This window comes from Aegilops tauschii, chromosome 7, assembly GCF_002575655.3.
Source record: "Aegilops tauschii subsp. strangulata cultivar AL8/78 chromosome 7, Aet v6.0, whole genome shotgun sequence".
NCBI classification, from domain to species: domain Eukaryota; kingdom Viridiplantae; phylum Streptophyta; class Magnoliopsida; order Poales; family Poaceae; genus Aegilops; species Aegilops tauschii.
In genome coordinates, this window is record NC_053041.3 from 649,335,805 (window position 1) to 649,355,817 (window position 20,013).

The following is a 20,013-nucleotide window of genomic DNA, read 5'->3' on the forward strand; positions in this document are numbered from 1 at the left end:
TTTCAAAAACATGAAAAAAAATCTTTGACACAAATGAAGATTATCTAATTTTTTTCACCAAAAACTATGTTTTAAAAATAAGTTTTTGAAGTACAAGAACATTTTTATTTGAGATAGGTGAGCTCTCTTGCAGCACATGAACATTTTTTTACAATATATTTTAAAAAGATGCAGACATTTTTTATGCATGTCTGTATATACAAACACTTTAAATTTTGGCAGTGAGCATATTTGTTAGATATAGGGGAGAATTCGATTTCATGCAGGAAAAAAAAGAGTGAGATGCGATTTCATGCATACACTATACTTGGGCTTGAAGCGTCCGTAGCCATGTAGCAGGCCAGTTAGTTATTTTCGGCCCATTTGGATGCCGTCTCCTTCGTCTCGCCGCTCACAAGTTCAGCAGTCCCCCGCCTACTCTTCTCTGGAGAAAAAAAATTCTCAGACTCCGCCTGACCCTAGCTAGCGCGGCGGCCGGGGATGGTGGCGAAGAAGCCGGCCGCGTCGGCGGCAGCCGGCGCCGTTGGCCCGGAGGCGGAGGAGCGGAAGCGCCTGCGTTCGCTGGCCTTCTCCAAGGGCCTGCTGCAGCGCGGCGAGCCGGCGGCGCCGCGGGCGGCGCTGCCGCCGTCCGGCGCCGTGGCGCGGTTGCAGGGGCGCGACATCGTGCGGCCGCGGGGCCAGCGCAGGGGCCGCTTCCTCTTCTCCTTCCCCGGCCTCCTCGCGCCCGCCGCCGCCGGCGGCCGCGTCGGGGAGCTCGCCGACCTCGGCACCAAGAATCCCGTCCTCTACCTCGAGTTCCCGCAGGTGCCCCCGGCCCCCAAATGCCATCCGTCCGTCGAAATCTGTAGCTTTTTGTATGAATTTTGTGATGCAAGCTTGGATCTTTGTCTCGGTCGGTCGGTCGCAGGGGAGGATGAAGCTGCTGGGGACGCACGTGTACCCCAAGAACAAGTACCTCACGCTGCAGATGACCAGATCCGCCAAGGGCGTCGCCTGCGAGGACGTCTTCGAGAGCATGGTCTGTCAGCCTCTCACCCCTCACCCAAAGCTCCAACTTACATCATCCCCATGCCCAATTGTTCAGCTGAAGTACTCCAATTCGGTCGCCGAAGGGACTAAATCTGCGCTGAAATTGTCTATCTTTTGTCAGATTGTGTTTTCCGAATCCTGGTGGGTCGGGACGAAGGAAGAGAACCCCGACGAGCTCAAACTCGAGTTTCCAAAAGAGATGCAGAATGTATGCGTGCAGTGTGCTCTGTGTGTATGTACATTGTTTGTCTATGTTTTGTGCTCCTCTCTGATGCAAACCTGTTTCGTGTCTGCTTCTTCGTTTTGCTAGGCTGCGGAAGATGTTGATTTTAAAGGTGGAGCAGGCGCTGCCAGTGGTGAGGTAGTGACAGTAAATAAGCCCAGAAAGCGGACCGCTGAGCCCCGTACAGCAGAGCCCAGTACAGCAGAGCCCAGTACGCCAGAGTTTAATTCCGATGCTGATTCAGAGGATTCGGATGTTAAGGATGAGAGTGGCACGCAGACTACAAGTGATACACCTGTTAGGAAATCTGCCAGAACTGCTGGGAAGACCTTCAAGTAAGTCTCTTCCAACCTTTGTTGTTGGTTTTGGCAAGCAACCGAAATGTGCTAGGCAGCTCTAGTTTGCTTAATTGCGGGGAAACAGACTCCTGGAAACATTTGTTTGCTCCCATTCTATAGCTTTTCCATGATCTACGTTTTTCTTTCCTGCAAGGTGCTTGATAAACTCTTTTGCTCTTTATACAGGTTCGCAGAGCTCGCTGGAGGAGATTCGGCTGAGAGTGACACTGAGATTGAGTTTGCTGAGGACTTGGATGAGAAGGTAACAGTACAAATCTTTCTTTCGTTGATTGAGGACTTGGAGTTCGCTGAGGACTTCCGTACTTATTATGCTATCTACATTTGCGGCAGATGGAGAGTGCAGAAATTAAGGAAGAAATCCCAGGTGAAGACATTAAGGAAGAAATCCCAAGTGAAGACATTAAACCTGAAGATCCTCCAGCAGAGTCTCTTTCTATCAAGAAGCAACCACTTGTTCAGGCTAATTTGTCTGCCATGTTTAAAAAAGCAGAAGAAAAAAAGGTGAAAGTGCAAAGCCTCTTAGATTTGTAGTTTTCTTTTGCGAAAATGGTGCTTTTTGTTTGGATCTAGAAGGTGAACTCTAGTTTTAGTCATTGTATCCCCTCTCTTTTTGTGAACATTATCTGTTTGGCTGTTTGAATATCAAGAAATTAAACTCAGCATTTGACAAAAAGATTTATATTTCAGAGACCTACAACTACAAGAAGTCCTAAAGGATCTCCAGCTACAAAAGGTCGTCATACTCTACGTTCCTAAGTTCCTGAAATTTTATTGTATTTTGTAAGAAAGCTCCAATTTTTGTTACTGTCTTGTAGGTCCTGCTGCTAAGAAGCAGCGAGCAACTCCAACGAAAAAACAGTCACCAGCGAAGAAGGAAGGTAACTACTGTACCAAAAGCAAGTCTGTTGTTACAAACCTCAAGTTTTAGTGTAGGAATTTGGGCTATGCTTGTAAGACCATTCTCAGTGGAAAATATTAGGTCCCAGACAAGCCAAATGCACTGCATGGATTAGATTTGAAATATGAAACTATGTTGGGTTAAGGGCCTATTTTGGATGGATACATTTATGTTAGTGGTGCCAAAGGCTGGGGAGAGAAGGCACTTAAATACAGTAGCAAACTAACTCTGTTGTCAGAAACATCTTATGTTAGGAACTTTTCTGTGAGAATTTGCTCTAAGCTTCTGGAGGCATTGAGCATTCTTGGTGGAAAAGACTAGGTCTCAAACAAGCCAAATGCTCTATGTAGTGGTTTTAACATTTGAAACTTTTCTGTGAAAAATTGGTCCAAGCATCTGAAGGCCATTCTTGGTGAAAAATACTAGGCCTCGAACAAGCCAAATGCCTTTATATAGAGGAGTTTAAAATTTTGAAACTATTTGATGAACCGTTTTGGGTTTCATGAGTCTGCCATATATTGTTTACGATACTTATATTGCAAGCTTTAGTGTGAGAATTTGGTCCAGGCTTCTATGGCCACTCCTAGTTGAAAAGGTTAGACCTCAAACAAGCGAAAGGCTCTATATAGAGGAGTTATAAAGGTTGAAGCTATTTGTTGAACCATTCCTGGTTTGTAAAGTCTGTCATTAATTGGCTGTCAAGTTAGAACTCTGAATATGTTGGAATTAAAGTGGATTGCTGTGCTTTTATAGTATGAAGCTACCTGGTATATCAAAAAGACTTGCGGTTTTTCTTTATCACACACTGCTTTAGTTAGCATAACTTCAGGGGGGGGGGGGGGGGGGGGGGGATTGTTTAAAATACTTTTACTAGTGGCGCCAAGGCTTTGCGAAGAAGAAAGAAGGCAGTTCCATGTTTTGAGAGGTGCTGTCAGTTACTCTTTTAGAACCTTCATGGGCAAAGCCAGTCTAGGATTTTTCGCTACTGTGCCAGGGCTTGTAGAAAACTCACTTTAGTGTGTGTTAGTGGTGTGTAATCTATTCTTTTGTCAGCTTAACTTTTGCTCTCTGTTTTCCTTATAAAATTGCATTACTGGTAGTATTCATGGTATATGACTGACCTGTATATTACATGAATGCAGCAAGCGGATCTCAGAAAAAGCAAAAAGCAAAGGTACTTTTTGGAACTTTAATATTGGTCATTTTACTTTAATACTGTAGATGAGTATTTTAACGACAATTAGCAGTGATTTTTATTTAAAATGCTGCTCATTGTTTTCTTTGCTGAATGCGTACCTGTGAAACTGAAGGCCTTCTGCCTTTTCCATTTTGTGTCACAGGTAGAAGAAGATGAAATTGAAGAGCTCTCGGATGATCCCTCTCAGGTGACTTAATCAGCTGTGATACTGCAAAATCATCCTCTTACCAATATTTGTTCTAGAGGAAATTACATGCCATATGTCACTCATATGGACATGATTGCAAAGACAGCTGATGGTCTCAGCGCTCCCGTGTTTGGACCCCTTGTTTATGTGTTGCTCTTTTCATTATGATGATGTTATTTGTGCCTCTTGGCCTACCTAACCAATCACAACGGCGTTTCAGGATGATGATGCAGCTCCTGCTAAGAAGCAGCGAGGAACTCCAAAGGGAAAACAGTCAGCAGCAAAGAAGGAAGGTAAGAACCAAGTCTGTTGTGAGAAGCATTAGTGTAAGAATTTGTTCTAAGCTTCTAAGTCCATTCTCGGGGAAAAAATTAGAAGCCAAAAAGGCTCTACAGAGTTGATTTGAAAGATGAAACTATTTGTTGAACTATTTTGGATTCTAAAATCTGTCGCTCAATGTCTGTTACGCCATAATTCTGAATAAACAATAGAGTTAAAACGGATTGCTTTGCCTTTGTATCAACGAAGGTAACTGGTATATTTGACTTTTTGTATAAATGAAGATAGAGTTGACTATTGGATGGATACATTTGTTAGTGCTGCAATGTCCAGAAATAGAAGGCACTTAAATACAGTACCAAACCAAGTCTGTTTTTATCTTATAATAATACAAACTTTACTGTGAGAATTTGGTCTAACCTTCTGTGGGCCATTCTTGCTTGAGAAGATTAGGCCTGAAACAAGCCAAAAGCTCTGTATAGAGGAGTTCTAAATCCTGAAGTTATTTGTTGAACCATTTGGGCTTCTAATGACTGTCGTTCATTGCGTGGTAAGTCAGAACTGGAACATGCCAAAGGCTCTGTATTGAGAAGCTTTAAAACTTGAAGCTATTTGTCGAACCATTTTGGGATTCTAATGTCTGTCACTCATTGTGTGTTAAGTCAGCACAGAGAATATGTTAGAACTAAAATGGATTGCTGTGCTTTTTATATTGATGAAGTTTACTGCTAAATACGGAAGACTTGCGCCGTTCCTATAAGTTACAATTTTTTTGAAATGTGGAACCTTTTGCGGGGCTAAAGTCTTGTTTATCATACTTTTATTTTTGGGCCAACACCTGGTGAAGAAGCCACTTCCATGTTGTGATAGGTGCTATCAGTTCAGTTACTCTTTTATTAAAGAGTTTCATGGGTAAAGCTTGTTCACTAGCGGTGCCAGGGGTTGGGGTAGTCATTTTAGTGGTTTTTAGTGGTGCGTGAGAGACGATATATATTCATTTTGTCAGCATACCTCTTGCTCTCAGTTTTCCTTTGGAAATTGTATTACTGGTAATATTCATGGTGTATGACTGACTGACTGTCTCTTTAATATATTATTGCATGAAAAATGTAGCAAGCGGATCCCGGAAAAAGAAAAAGCCGAAGGTACTACTTGTTGGAACTTTTAACATTTTTTATGTGCTGAAATGTGTGCGTGCCTGTGAAGCTGAAGGAGTTGTGTTTCCGTTTCGTGTCACAGGTAGACGAGGAGCTCTCTGATGAATCCTATCAGGTAACTAACTGACTCTTGTCGGCTTCTGCTCTAGAGGAAATTACATGTGTGACGCATGAGGCAGATGATGGGAAGGGCCCGTATCTGCCCCCTGTTTTATGTTTTTTGTTTGTTATTGTGTGTGTGTGCGCGCGCGCTATACATCAAGTTACTGTGCCTCCCGACGTACGTACCTAATCGCAGCAGCATTACAGGACGACGACATGGGCGAGGAGGAGGAGGATGATGATAGCGATGACGACTGGGCCGGGTAAGGAGTGCCCAGATCTGACATGCCGTGGAAAGGGTGGATCGCGGATGAGCGACCCTCCCTCCCTCCCTCCCTCACTGGCGTGCGTAGTAGTAGAGCGTGCATAGAGTGTGTTTGCTCTTTCTAGCTGAGCAGTGTGAAAAAAATGCTTGTTTCTTGATGTACAATTTCTAGAGCATCATCTCAGTCCATGTGTAGTACCGCAGGAATCCGATCCCGACCCACGCGGGTTGTAGTAGGAGTTGGAATTGCGAGATATAATTCGCTAGGCGTGTTTGTTTGTTGTAATAACAGGAGCAGAAATCGTTGTGAGATTGTGCTGATAAAATCCAGGCCGAGCCCCCAGCGATGTGAGGTTGTGCTGATAAAATCCAGGTCGGGTCAATCCAATCCCTTTACTCTCTGTTTTGAGTGGTGATAAGCTTCAGCGATGCTTATTATGCCAGGCTCTGCTTGGATACCATGATAAGTTTACTGTATACGTTCTCGTCCATGTGCAGGCTATATTATGTTGTCATGTCATTTATAGTCAATTTAATAGCCAACGTGTATAATAATTAGTTGTAAGGAAGTACTACTTCTTTAACATATGGCCCATTCGCAAAGCTTCTTGGAGCAAGTGTTACACCCAGCTATAAATCTATGTACACTTCTAATCAAGGGTGTTTGTACCGTCTTCTCTCCCAGTGACAACCACACTTCTGCGTCGTACTCAAACCCTTCCCGTCCAAGCATCATTTCCCCGACCCTTGTGATGCTCCTCGGGTCAATGGTGCCCTGACCTTGTTATTCCTTGCTCCTCCTCTTCTTTATGAATATAGGAATGACAATGGAAAGCTGGAGCATTAGCATGACGACCACATAGGAATCGTCAAGATGCTCCACTATCATCGATAGGAGCATCGGGGGGAGGGAAAGACCCTCACTGTCCTAGCCTCATCACTCATCAAAGTTCTTGGTCACATCGTTAAGCTCTTTATACTCGAACACCTTCAACACCCCCATGACATTCCTTGGATCAATGGGGGGTCCCAACCTTGTTGCTCCTCTTCTTCATCATGGATATCATAACAACGCAAAAAGGCCGAGTGTAGGTCCGTGGTGCAGGGAAGTCAACGATGATTATTATCTTTTAGCTAGACAGACGGGTCTTCTTGGAGCGGTCGTCAAGCCGCTCCACTACCATGTTCCAACTTATTATGTTGTTAACTTGGTAACGGACTCCAGTGCATATTAAGAATCCAAAGTGGGCCACATTGCCGAGGAGGGTCACGGAGATGTCCAAAGGTAATTGTGGCATGATCGTGGTGGGCTTGCTCTTGTTATCCGTGACCATGTGTAGTAAAATAATCCGTGAGGTGATATTGAAGTCGATCCACACAAATGTAAGATATCATCGTCTCATCGTTGAGCTGGAAAAACAAGGAAGCGAGGGAGGTGTCGCAGGGGAGTGAACGCCATTGACATCAAAATTAACATGGTTCTAGCCGAGGTTGTAGTCTTGTTTAACAGTGTCTCACTCTAGTAGCGGAGCCATGACTTGAAGGGGAACAAATTAGTAAGGAAGGAGCGAGAAATACCTACTTTAAACACTAGTTAGGCAGAGCGAAAATTAAGTGGGGGGGGGGGGGGGGGGGGCATTTGCCCCCTGTTGGTCCACACTATGATCCACCACCGTCCCACTCCACGACGGCAAACCAATTCATCACATCACTGTCGGTGGATGTGTTCGTGAGGCCAATGTAGTTAGATGTGATGATGAATGGAAGCCCTTCTCCTATCTTGAGGCTCCTGTTGATGTGGGGAAGAGAGATCTCGAATGTTGTGGAGAATAAATGGTGACAGGCTTTCTGCCATTAGTCGTGGATTTGGAGATCACGAATCGTGAGGCGAAGAAGACAATGCTTCTTTGGTTGATGATGAAGAAACGGTCATCCACGGCAACCGGGGTGTACGTAGGCTGCAACGCTCCGTTGGTAGCAGTGGAGTTCCTAATGAAGGTAATGTTCTTGGCTAGCCGCTGGATTATTATGTCGGATGAGGGGAAGAAAAATCGTGTTGAATTCCTTCACTTGGATGGAGCTTGTGAGGACCACACACATTTGAAAGTAGTAAGAGAGTATGTGGCAAGGTTGAACATTTATGAAAGTCATAAGGGAGTGGTTTCTTTTTAACAGCTTTGATTACGTCGCTAATGCATGGATTAGGGGATGACACCACGGGACTTTGATGGATGGAGCTTGTGATCTTGTATGGGTGAGGAGCGGTAAGCTTTTAGAGCGTGTGTAACTCACTCCTTCTGTATTACATGGGTTCCGTTTGCGTTAGTAGTAGAGGAGCTGGTTAGCTTTAGGCCATCAACTTACTAGACATGTTGTAATAGTAGGAGTTCGGAGTAGAGATAGTTGTGAGATAATGTGCATTTTTCATATGTTTGTGGGTGCATGCCCCTGTTGGTTTTTTCTAATGCACAATCAATTACTATGTGTTAGACTGAAATCATGTATATTGCGACGTGGAGTGGCTTTTGTGATTAGGGTTTTTGCCGAAACTTTTTGTCCTAGCAGATGCTCCTAAAACTGCATGATGGAGTGCGTGCAGCTCTCTGAATCCGGCACAGCCAAATTGTTCTTAATGTACGTGTGCATGGGACATAAAGAAATCACAGAAGACGGCAAGAAGGCGACTGTGCTGTTTAATCCAAGCTAATTTTTTAGGTGTTGAGGAATAATGGACTTTTTTTTGGCTATTCTTGATGCTTGTTGAATAGGAAGAGGAACAGTCTATCAGGAAGAATGAATCAAGCTTGGCATAATCCATACTCCTGACTTCCTTGTCCCACCATCCGTGGACAGAACGTCCAAAAAAAGGCAACTACTCCCTCCGTTCCTAAATATAAGTCTTTTTAGAGATTTCGATATGGACTACAAACGGATGCACACATTTTGCTCCGTATGAGAGAGAGGGGGTTTACTTTTAACGTGGCCACATGCATCCACTTCACGTGACGCAATCGAGCGAGCGAAAGAGCGTACGTAGGATACGAGTATCTCACACTTGCTGAGCCGACGTCGCACTCACTCAATCGAATGAGTGCGGTATGATATTGATAGCTCTGTACATGTGTGCTCGTGCCGTGTAGCTCTCTCGTTCGTGGCTACTAGAGGTAGTACCACGCCGAATTGTGCGGAGGCAGCAACAACATGTTGACGGAAACGGCCTCTGTGTGCGTGGGGCATGGATCAACCACGCAACACAAGGATGCCACTGCAAATGGCATATGCTTGATTCAATTGCTTGTTTCTTCCTGAACACGATTTAGTTGCTTGTTGGATTGCTATTGGTTCGCGCGCAACAAAAATGCCAGGATAACAAGAAGAATAAAGAGAATAGGCCCTCTCGCGTCGCCTCCCCCGCGGGCGACTCGGGAGGGCTTAGCCGCCGCCGCCGCCTAGTCCCTCCAGCGCCCCTCTCCCCCTCCGCCGATGCCGATGGTCGGCGCCGGGCAAAGCCCATGCGTGCGACGGCGGCGGCGGAGGGTCTCTCCTCCCGTTCCCGGATCCGCGGCGGCGCGGCGTCCTGATCCGTGGGGTGCGGCCCTCCCGACGGTGTGGCGGATCCCGGAGGCGGCGGACTCGCGGCAGTGCACGGGTGCCCAGATCCATGGGTGTGGGATTTCAGGCAGCGTACGGGCTCCTGGCGGCGGCGGGATCGGTCGACGACGGGCTTGGGCGATGGCGTCGGCCGCGCGGTGCCGGATCTCGTCACTCGTGGCGGATCTCGCCACTCCGACCTTCGTGGAGGAATCTGGACCGGGGGCGGCGGCCCTGCTAGGCATGGCGACAGCGCCCTCGGCTGGCGACGTTCGCGGGTGGTGGATGGACGGTGTCTTGACCGCGTGGGCGGTGAGTCACCGGCGGATCTCCTCCGCGCTGCAATCTCTCTCCCGCTGCACTTGGTGGCTTACGATCGCGGTCGTCGGCCTCGGTGCGTTCGCGGGGGCTGGTAGAGGTGACATCGGACCGGAGGAAACTCTGGATGACTCGTTCATCCCGACGGTGGCGACGACCAGCGTCGCCGTTCTCCTTGCAGGCGCCGTCGAGGTCCTTGCCCTCCACCCCGACCCCATGCCCGGGTGAAAACCCAAAATCTCCTTAGATTGGGCGGCGGCGGCACTGCGTGTGTCGTACCCTTCTTGGAGGCGCCGCCTGGGGCGTTTGGGTGCTCGGTTTGAGGAACTGCAGGTGGATGGGATGGGACCAGTGGCAACAGGTGGTGTTTCGCGTCGCAGGAGCGGCGTGGCATCTGGCACGTCGACAACGGCGGGTCTCAACGGCATGGAGCAGTGGGGTCTCGCCGGTGGGCGTGTGATGATGGACGAGCGCAGGATGGTGGCGTTGTCTGGCGTCGTGGTGGCGTCGACGGCAGCTAGACCGGGCAAGGTAGATGCAGCAGTGCAGCACTGAAGATGGATTGGTGGCAGGTGGCTGCGGCGGCCTCATACCCGGCAGGCGTTCTGGTTGAGGAGTGCGCCGGACTAGTGGGTGCCCCATACCCGGGGCGTCCTGGTTGGGACCTCAGGTCTTAGATGTTAGGTTTGGCTGCGAGGTTTGTTTGGTATTAGGCCCAGACTATAGCATCCCTACATCAACTGGATAGGAGTAGCGACAGATGTTGCCTAGACGGTGGCTTTAGTCTTATTGTTGTATGACTTTGTAAGGTCTTGTGTGAATAATTAATAAAATGGTTGCATGCATCGTCCAGATGCAGAAGCCGGGGTCCTCCTCCTTTTCTAAAAAAAAGAGCTATTGTTATTGCATACAGAATTTTCTTTGTGTGAAAATTTCAGAGAGAACCTATTGCAATGGCATCTTATTATTATTATTATTATTATTATTATTATTATTGCATAAATTTCCGATGCATTATTATTTGTGGTGGTTAATTGCTTGCATTGTCTACTGCCACTACAAAATGAGTGATCCAAAATCCAATTTTTGTAAACTTTTTCAAAGCTCAGATTATGTTATTTTTGTCCAGAGCTCTTTCGATGGCACGTCTCGCCATCAAATTTTTCATGAACCTAGAAAAAGCTCGAGCATGGTTGGCATCAATTTTTTACGTCGAATTTACTCTTCATAGGAACAAAGTAGATGAACTCGGGATCAGAAACCTGCTGCAATATTTCCTCGCAAAAAAAGATAAGATACCTGGGATATTGTGACTGCTACACTCATTCGAGATGAGCATCCCTTTGTCAACCGGCTAGCACGTGTAACACAAAAGAATGGCATCTTTTCCCTTTTCTTCCTTGTGCTCTCGCTCGTTTGTCAGTGGCTATTTATTCCTCTTGCCTACATAGTCGCATCGTCCCTGGGTAGGACAGGCCGTCCCTTGGCACAAGGAGGGAGAAATTCCTTTTCTCTGCAAGAATCTATCAATAAAGTCGTGCTGGATTTTCTTTTCTTTTAGTTACATCTCCTGCTGACAAAGTTGTAACCAATCTTGGTGAAGTATGCAACCATTTGCACGCACCGTGGATTATTTTCATGCGCTACAAAATTATATTCCCTACTGTCGACTGTCTTACCAAACTCCTCCATAAAAATCTGACCAATATTAGCGGTGGAGCGTGGTGGTACATCCAGCACACTCTGGAACAAGTATAGTCGGCCTGACTTCACATAACGTGGAAAGCGTGTTTAGGGCATCTGCAATGCTAACCCGCAAATTTGCTCCGCATCTGTTCACGGACTGAGATGCGGGAGCCGGCCATCCAAAGCTATCTACATATGTCCTATTATATTTCAAACACTATTTGAACTAACCGGATAAAATTCATGCAAACATGACGAATTTCATCAAAGTTTGGATAGAAAATAGTATAAATCATCCATACATAGCATAACAATAATTCAAATTCAACGAGATTAACCGGATGTTCAATGAGGTTTTTCGTAAACGGATCATGTCGTCCCACACATATTGCCCCTTCAGCTTCATCCAACAATGCATGTGAGTAAATGGATATTCCTATGTCCTGTGGTACATCACGACAGCGCGTGCGGGCTACATAATGTGTGGACCAACATTGAGTGAATGATTCAATCAACAAGTTGAGCAAGAAGAAACAAACCTTGCGATCTCCTCATATGCCGCTTGCAATGGCCACCTTGCCTCCAGCCGACCAACCGCGTGACAAAACTTGGTGACGGATGTTTGGATTGCGTATCATCGATATGATAACGACCTCACATTGTGTTGTTGGATGATGTGCATGTCGTAGCGCGCAATGTGCTTTCCCGCGTGAAACAAATCATGCACGCGCTGCCAGAAGCTCCCTCCCCCCTCATGCCTACGAAACTCGTGGATACGGCTAACTACGTATCACACAACAAATCATCCTCCATGGTCGAGTAACCCTCATCCTTCATACTCTAAAAAACAACATGGGTTTGAAAATTAGATCAATGGCATTTGACGAACAACTACTGGGCGTGGTGTCTGCCATGGACGACGTCGACAAGGGGACGGAGTGTACCTAACTATGAACGGGTCCTGAGCGGACGACACCATCGTGAAAAGCAAGCCGGTACGTCGGTGCTGCTTGCGGAGGTCCGGCAATGCCGGTGTGCCAGTCAGAGAGGTACATCGAGGGAGTCGAAGGAGGAGGGTGAGGATGCAAAGTAAGGGGAAGAAGGGGTGGAATGGAAGAAAATGGGACCGGGAGGGGGATTTAGTGGGCCAGGGGTGTCGGAGTCCTACGTGGCTGCTGTCTGAACTACCGCAACCCCACCCTCCCCCCTACTTTGCTTCCGGTTCGTGGGAAAAATTGCGTCCGGGCCGCTCGGCACACAGATAGAGGCCCGTGCTAGATGACACAATACGTCCGGTAAGCGAGGTTCGGACGTATGCGGGCGGTATGAAGGTCAGGGTTGGAGACGCCCTTACACCATGACACGAGTAGTGGTACTGCTACTCAACATGCATGCACATCATGTTGGTTTTTCCTGTCAATCCACAAAAAGCATCAGCCTGTTAGATTGAACCGTCATCCTTATTAGTAGTGCATTCATTCTTATGTACTGTTCTTGCCCAACTTCGTGTGCCTAGAATACAAAAATGCCTGCTGTTCAAGTGTCTCTGGATCTGGTACAGCCAAAATAAGCAAGTGCCCAACTTTCTGTGCCTAGAATATAAACGTGTCCATGCTTACCGCTTGTTGCTAGGTAAGGTTGATGGACAAAGAAAGGATGAGAAGAAGGCGAATGTTTGTATTCAGTGCTGATAAGCTTTAGCGATGCTTATGCTAGGCAGCTTGGATGCCATCATAAGTTAAAAGGGAAGATAAACTGGCTTTGTACTACCTCCGTCGGGGTTTATTTGGCCCGGGAGCCACCGATGGTAGTACTACTACCTTCGTCCTAGTTTATTGGTCTTCATTATAATCTCTGCCAAATTTAATCATAAATTTAACTAACAAAATGATTATGCATGACACAAAAACTATATCATTAAAAATTATGTTCAAATACGAATCTAACGGTATAATTTTTATTAACATGCACTAACTTTTTTTCAACTAAATTTTTGATTAAAATTTAGCATAAATTACAAAGGGAACTAATAAACCAGAACAGAGGTAGTATCTGTTTATTAGGCCCATACATTAATTACTTTGCTTTATTACCTCTATGCATGGGTGCAATGAAGCCAGCGTGTGAACCTTAGGTGGTGTTTGGTTCTCTAGTCCTAGGACTTTTTTTAGTTCCTAGGACTTTTTGAAAAAGACTCTTAAGGAGGTGCTTCTAAGGACTTTTAGCAAAAAGTCCCAAAAAAGTCCCACCCTGTTTGGTTTACTAGGGACTTTTTCTAGTCCCAACACAAAAAAGTCCCTGGAACCAAACACCCCCTTACTGATTGGGCACTACCCACGGTGCATGCGCAAGCCGGCCTCTGCGTGTGTTGCTTTATTTAGAGCATGGTTAGTAATACAGTCAACGATCGGCTATAAGAAATTGCCATTTCATCTACAGCCAATCTCTTAGCCGTCATGTACAATAGTAAGTTATAAATATGTACTTGTTTATCAATCGTTGGCCCACCTTGCATCCTCACAAAATGTCTTGGGTCTTGTGTTGCAGCTGGCTACTAACCAAGAGGCAAGAGCCTATTTCTTTTCTCTCTCCTCTTCTTTTTCTTCCAACTAAGCTAAGATATATTCTATTCCTTATAGCCTGCTTATGTCACCTATTGTACTTGCTCTCAATGGGCTATTTAATCGGGTGGTTAGAGAGGAAATTAAGCGAGGCAATATCACCAGAAGTCATAGAACTTGCGTCGTATGTTCAGTTTGGTGCTAGAAGTTTGAAAATACGGTTTTGTGGTCATCTAACTTGACTCAAGCGTGCATGTACGATCATAGTACACGTACGCGGGCGTATCAATGTGTGTGGCCCCACCAGTCAGTGAGTGATGGCGTCGGGCTGGACATATTTTTACACGAAACACCCGCATATTTTCTTTATTTGCGGGAAAAGTCTGCCACCTCGATCCATTTTTGGGCAAACCTCCTCATATATTTTTTATTTCCAGAATAACCCGTCGGTACAGCACATAAATGCAATAGGATTTGATCCCGCGATCAACTATTTTAACGCAAGATGGTCTAGCCACAACTTCCATTGAGGCTCACATGTCTCATTTGGGTAACTAAATTATATGTACTGAAGAAGGATCCACGTGGAGCTAAAATTGGCTGGGGGTACTACGGCCCATTTTGTGCACACTATTTTTTTAAATAACTCTAAGACATATAAAGTTGCGTTCAAATATATTTTTGCTAAAAATATTATACATACAGGCGATGATTAGTAATTAAAAATATTTAAACATGTGTGTTATATATTAAATATTTAGTAATTGTGGCTATTAGTAATTAAAAACATTTAATTTTCTATAATGTTTGTACATCTAAAAAAGTTTAAATGTTTGTATAATTAAAAGTATTCATAATGCCAACTTTAAACTGTTAATACAAATATTCAATCATGGCTAATATATAAAAGTAATATTTTTTTGAATAAGTCATGAGTAAAAATATACACGAGTAAGTATTCATAAATATTTAGTAAATGTTTGTATTCATCACTTTGTCTTATTTATAAACCACAAGTGTATACAAAGATTGGATTCATTAAAAATATCCATGTAGTAAACATTTTTTATGTCTGTATTAACTACATATTTTATCTAATACACATGCTTATATTATTATTTTTAATAATCATCTTTTATATGTATAGTATTTTTAACACACAAATATTTGAACATGATTTATTACTTATATTTTACAAATATTTAAAAAAATATTAGTTATGTTTAACTAAATATTCATATATAATACACATCTTCATTTAAAAGTTTTTTTGCTAATCATCATCTGTATGTATAATATTTTTCACACACAAATATTTGAACATGACTTTATTACTTATGTTTTACAATTATTCTTAAAAAGCTAGCACACATAAAATGGGCCGCAGTACCCCCGGCCCTTTTAAGCTCCACATGAATCCCCACACAAAAAAAGTTATCTTTTTTTAGGAGAATATAAATTAGTTATATAAAAAAGTTATCCGACGGTGCGGCACCCTTCAGCCAGGGCAAGAGGGTAGTGGCCCTCTTCGGAGGCAGACGGATGGCAGGGCGACCATGTTTCGGTCCTGTGAAGTGGGCTTTGAGGCTGCCCTCCGATGTTGGCGACTCCTTCTTCAACTTTCTTGTGTTGCTTGCTTTGTTGTCTGGTTGTAAGCTGCTCCAGCACCTTGTATCTTGTGCCGTTTTCTTTTTCCTGTTGTATGGTAACTGCCCTTGTAATCCTGGCCGGTTGATGGCTTTGTTAATTTAAAGTCGGACTAGGTTCGGGCCTTCTTCGGGCGCGCTTAGTCTTTTCTCTAAAAAAAGTTATCTAAACTGGACATAGGAATATGAAGGTTGTTGTGGCTGGACTCGTCGGGTTAAAACATCTAGTCGTGGGAGCAAAACCTGGCGCACCTGTTTCTGCAGCTAACTTTTCGTGTTTACGTGCAGTACCATGGTCGGGTTATTCTGTAAATAAATAATGAGGGGGTTTTGTACAAAAATGGGTCGTGGTGGTTGACTTTTCCCATAAATAAAAAAATCATGAGGGTGTTTTGTGTAAAATATGTCCCACCCAACGCCATCACTCACTAACAAGTGGGAACGTATACATGAATACACCCGCGTATGTATACTATGACTGTATTTGCACGCTTGAGTCAAGTTAAGCGACCATAAATTTGTATTTTCAAAGTTTTAGCATCAAACTAAACATACGACGCAAGTTGTATGACTCTTGATGATATTACCTCAAATTAAGCAGATTTATGTCCTTCAATCTCTCTATGCGTGCTCCTCCTTGGTCTTGGTGTTGGTGCATGGATCCAATAAACCCGGACGGAGAGAGTACCCAGCTGCAGCATGGGTTTAAGAAGCTTTGTGAGAAGTGGGACAAGCATTCCCACCCTTTTTATTTACTCAGCATATAGTATGTATTCCCACCCTTTTTATTTACTCAGTATATTAGTTTTATCCAAAGTTAATCTTGATAGACTTTGCTCAAGTTTATAGAAAAAACTATTAGCATCTACATTACCAAATAAATACCATCAGTTCCTCGCCCAAATCTCGCCACTCCTCCTCAACTTTGGACTCCGAATTCCCTTTTGAGCCGGCCAAAGCCGAGAAGGTGGTGTGGGGGAAGTCAACGGTGATTACTACTCCCTCCATTCCAGAATATAAGGTGTATTATTTTCCGTGCAAGTCAACTATTTGAATGTTTGACCAACATTATAGAATAAACTAACTACATCTAAAATACCAAATAGATAAAATATGAAACTACTTTTCATGATGAATCAAATGATATAAATTTTATATTATGGATATTGGTATTTTTCTAAAAAAACTCGGTCAAACATAACTTCGTTTGACTTTTGAAAAAACAAATACACCTTATATAAAGGAACGGAGGGAGTATCTTTTAGCAAGACAAACGAGTCTTCTTGGAGCGGTCATGAAGCCGTTGCACTACCATCCAACTTATTATGTTGTTCAACTGGTAATGGACTCCAATGCACGTACATTAAGAATCCAAAGTAGGCCACGTTGCTAAGGAGGGGCACGGAGATGTACCAAGGCAATTGTGGGATGATCATGTCGGGCTTGCTTTTGTTATCCGTGACCATGTATAGAAAAATAATCAATGAGGTGATATTGCAGTCGATCCACACAATTTATGATATCCGCGTCTCATCGCTGAGCTGGATAGCCAAGGCAGTGAGGGAGGTGGTGTAGATGAGTTGACGCCGTTGACATCAAAATTAACATGGTAATAGTCGAGGTCGTAGTCTTGCTTGAGCGTGTCACATTGCACGGCGGCGCAACCCAATCGTCACATCGCTGTCGGTGGACATGTTAGTTACGCCAATGTACCCTAGCTACTAGGTCATTGGCCATGATCACTGGATGCATGTAATGATGAATCAGTGTCGGCCCTAGCATTATGAAGGCCCTAGTGCAAATAAGATACAATGGACATAAGTACTAAGAGAGTAATATAAATACTTTTACCCGTATATATCGCATATCATGAAAATATGAAGGAATAAACATAAAAATATAATTCTAATTAGCAAATAAAGTCGAAACACATCATGTATATGTAACTATATGATGCAAATGATGATTATAAGATACATATACTCAACCATAAACAACTATTTAACAAATACAATTGGTGAAGTGCGTCGGAGGGGGGGGGGGGGGGGGGGGCAAATGCCCCCTATCCACTCTATAATAGTGTTGACGTTATGTTCTGCAAATCATATTTCTCGTAATTTATTCAGATCTGTAGATGTACTGAGCTCTTATTTTTCTCCTATCTTGAGTCGGATTTTGAATGCAGTGGCTAATAAAAAATGTGACAAGCTTGCTGACATTAGCCATTTGATTTGGATACAAGGAAGGGGGTGCCAAGAAGATGATGCTTCTTTGGTTGATGAAGAAATGGTCAGCGGTCGTGTTACCTTTGAATATCTTCCTGTTCAAGCTGAGCTCGTTTTCTTTTCCACTGTTGTTCTGAATACACACATGGCCTTTACAAGAAAAGATGACAACCAACACAAAAACGCACATACACATGAAGGAGATTTTTTTTTTTGAATTTCACAAAGGTGAGATTTCTTTTTGCTCATTGTTGGTGAGCGATGCTTTTGTTTGGATTTCACTTTCGTGCCTTGCAGCAAAGATTGAAGCGGGGAATTATTTAATTACTTTCACACATGTGGACCGGGGAAAGGAATAGCTTTGCGGCGGGATTTAGGACCACAACCTCTTGGTTTTTTTTCCCCTTAATAATTTTGCTGCTGCTGTTGGCCGTAAGTTGGAGAGGACAACTGCTTCGGGTTTACTTTTAACGTGGCCACATGCTTTGCATCCATCCATCCACTTCACTTGATGTAATCCAGTGAAACATCGTATGGCGTATCTCACACTTGCTTAGATGAGACGACGTCGCACTCACTCGTGGTGGTGAGTGAGTGCGGTGTGATAAGAGCTCTCTGTGTTGCGCTCGTGTCGTGTAACTCTTTCGCTCCTAAGCCTAAGCTAGAGGAGGAATATTCCAGAGATATTGGGGATGTACTGTACTGGAGAGGTGCTACACGTACCATAGAAATTCGTATGATCTTTGTATGACCAGACTCATCTATTGTTGTGGACCGAAACCTTGAGGAACGGGCCTGTCTCTTGTCGTACAAAAATCGTATGATAAATCATTGTGCGCAAGGCAGTTTCGCGTACCGTGCTCCTGCGAGAGTTGAGATTCCGTGGAGAGCAAAGGAGTACATCCGCATGTGCCATGCTTCCTTCACAAGGCCGCCGGTGAGGAGAATCCATGTGCGGCTTTTGGAATTCGGTACTACGCCGAATTGTACAGAGACAACAACGTGGACGGAGACAGAACTATCTTTCCAATAGGACTACTACTTAAAAGGCTAAATAGAACTACCGCGACTGGCCACTCGCTTCAAGGACTAATAAAAATACGTCGAACTAGCTAAAAGGAACACATGGATGCTAGTAGTACTGCCAACGGCATGCTTGGATTTAATTGCTTGTCAGATTGCTATTGGTTCGCATAGTACGCGCCAATGAAAAAACCGTGGACAAACCAGAATAAAAAGAAGAGGAGCTATTGTTATTGACGAGAGAATTTTCTTTTGTGTGAAAATTCCAGATAGAATCTATTCCAATTATTATTATTATTATTGATACGTCGTCACAAAAAGTTTCATGAACCTAGAAAAAATCTCGAGCACGGATGCTCTCAATTTTTCTTTCAAATTTACTCTTCACGGGAACGAAATGGATGAACTCAGGATCAGAAAAATGGGATATTGCAACCGCTACACTCGTTCGAGATGAGCATCCTTCTGTCATTCGGCCAGCGCGTGTAACACAAAAGAATGACATCTGTTTCCTTTTCTTCCTTGGGCTCTCTTTCATTTGTGGGAGGCTATTTATTCCACTTGCCTACTTTTCGCATCGACTGGGTAGGACACGACGTCCAATGACAAAAGGAGGGAGAATTCCTTTTTCTTTGCAAGACATCTATCAATAAAGCCACGGTGGATTTTTCTTTTAGGAAAATGACATCATGGTTGGCTCTAGAGCATCTCCAACGCTGACGCGCAAACTGAACACGACATCTGTCCGCGCACACGAGACAAGTCCACCGACACGAATGTGGGAGGCGGCCATCCAAAGCTTTTGCGCTTTGCAGCGGGGAATTAAGTGTTTAATTAATGGGAGAAGTATATTATTTGTCCCTAAACTCTTTCAAAAGTATAGAAATAGTCCCTGAATTCAAAAACCGACAAAACTTAGTCCCTCAACTTCTCAAACCGGATTAGTTTAGTCCCTCGTACCGCTTCGAGTGGTTTCCATCTGACGTGGACGCGGTTTTGACCAAAAACTTGACATGTCACCTAGGTTTGACCGCCACGTCACAGTCCATGTCATTTTTTTTTCAAAACACAGTGCATGTCACCAAGGGTGCCCGGTACTCCCAGGCGCGGCGAGTTCGGATGAGAAGCCGGACAGCGTCGTCCATGACGGTCATGGGGCGGAGATGAAGCGCTCGAGCGCACAGAGGAGCTCGGCGACCCATGGCGTGGCGTTGGCAGACGAGTGACTTGGCCTCCCTGTTGCACGGGCCGTCGAGCTGCAGCCTG

The 20,013-nt window shown here is 44.3% G+C and overlaps 1 protein-coding gene across 1 annotated transcript; it reads left to right on the forward strand.

The window, feature by feature from the left end:
- The first annotated feature begins 386 nt into the window (after window positions 1-386).
- LOC109736516 (DNA-binding protein RHL1) lies at window positions 387-6,065 on the forward strand. Its single transcript, XM_020295730.4, has 14 exons — window positions 387-804; window positions 908-1,018; window positions 1,151-1,237; window positions 1,340-1,587; window positions 1,777-1,852; window positions 1,942-2,112; window positions 2,299-2,344; window positions 2,427-2,489; window positions 3,652-3,683; window positions 3,850-3,894; window positions 4,115-4,187; window positions 5,287-5,318; window positions 5,413-5,445; window positions 5,640-6,065. The coding sequence occupies exons 1-14, from the start codon at window positions 481-483 to the stop codon at window positions 5,697-5,699; spliced, it is 1,401 nt and encodes a 466-aa protein (XP_020151319.1). The 5' UTR covers window positions 387-480; the 3' UTR covers window positions 5,700-6,065.
- Window positions 6,066-20,013: the final 13,948 nt, after the last annotated feature.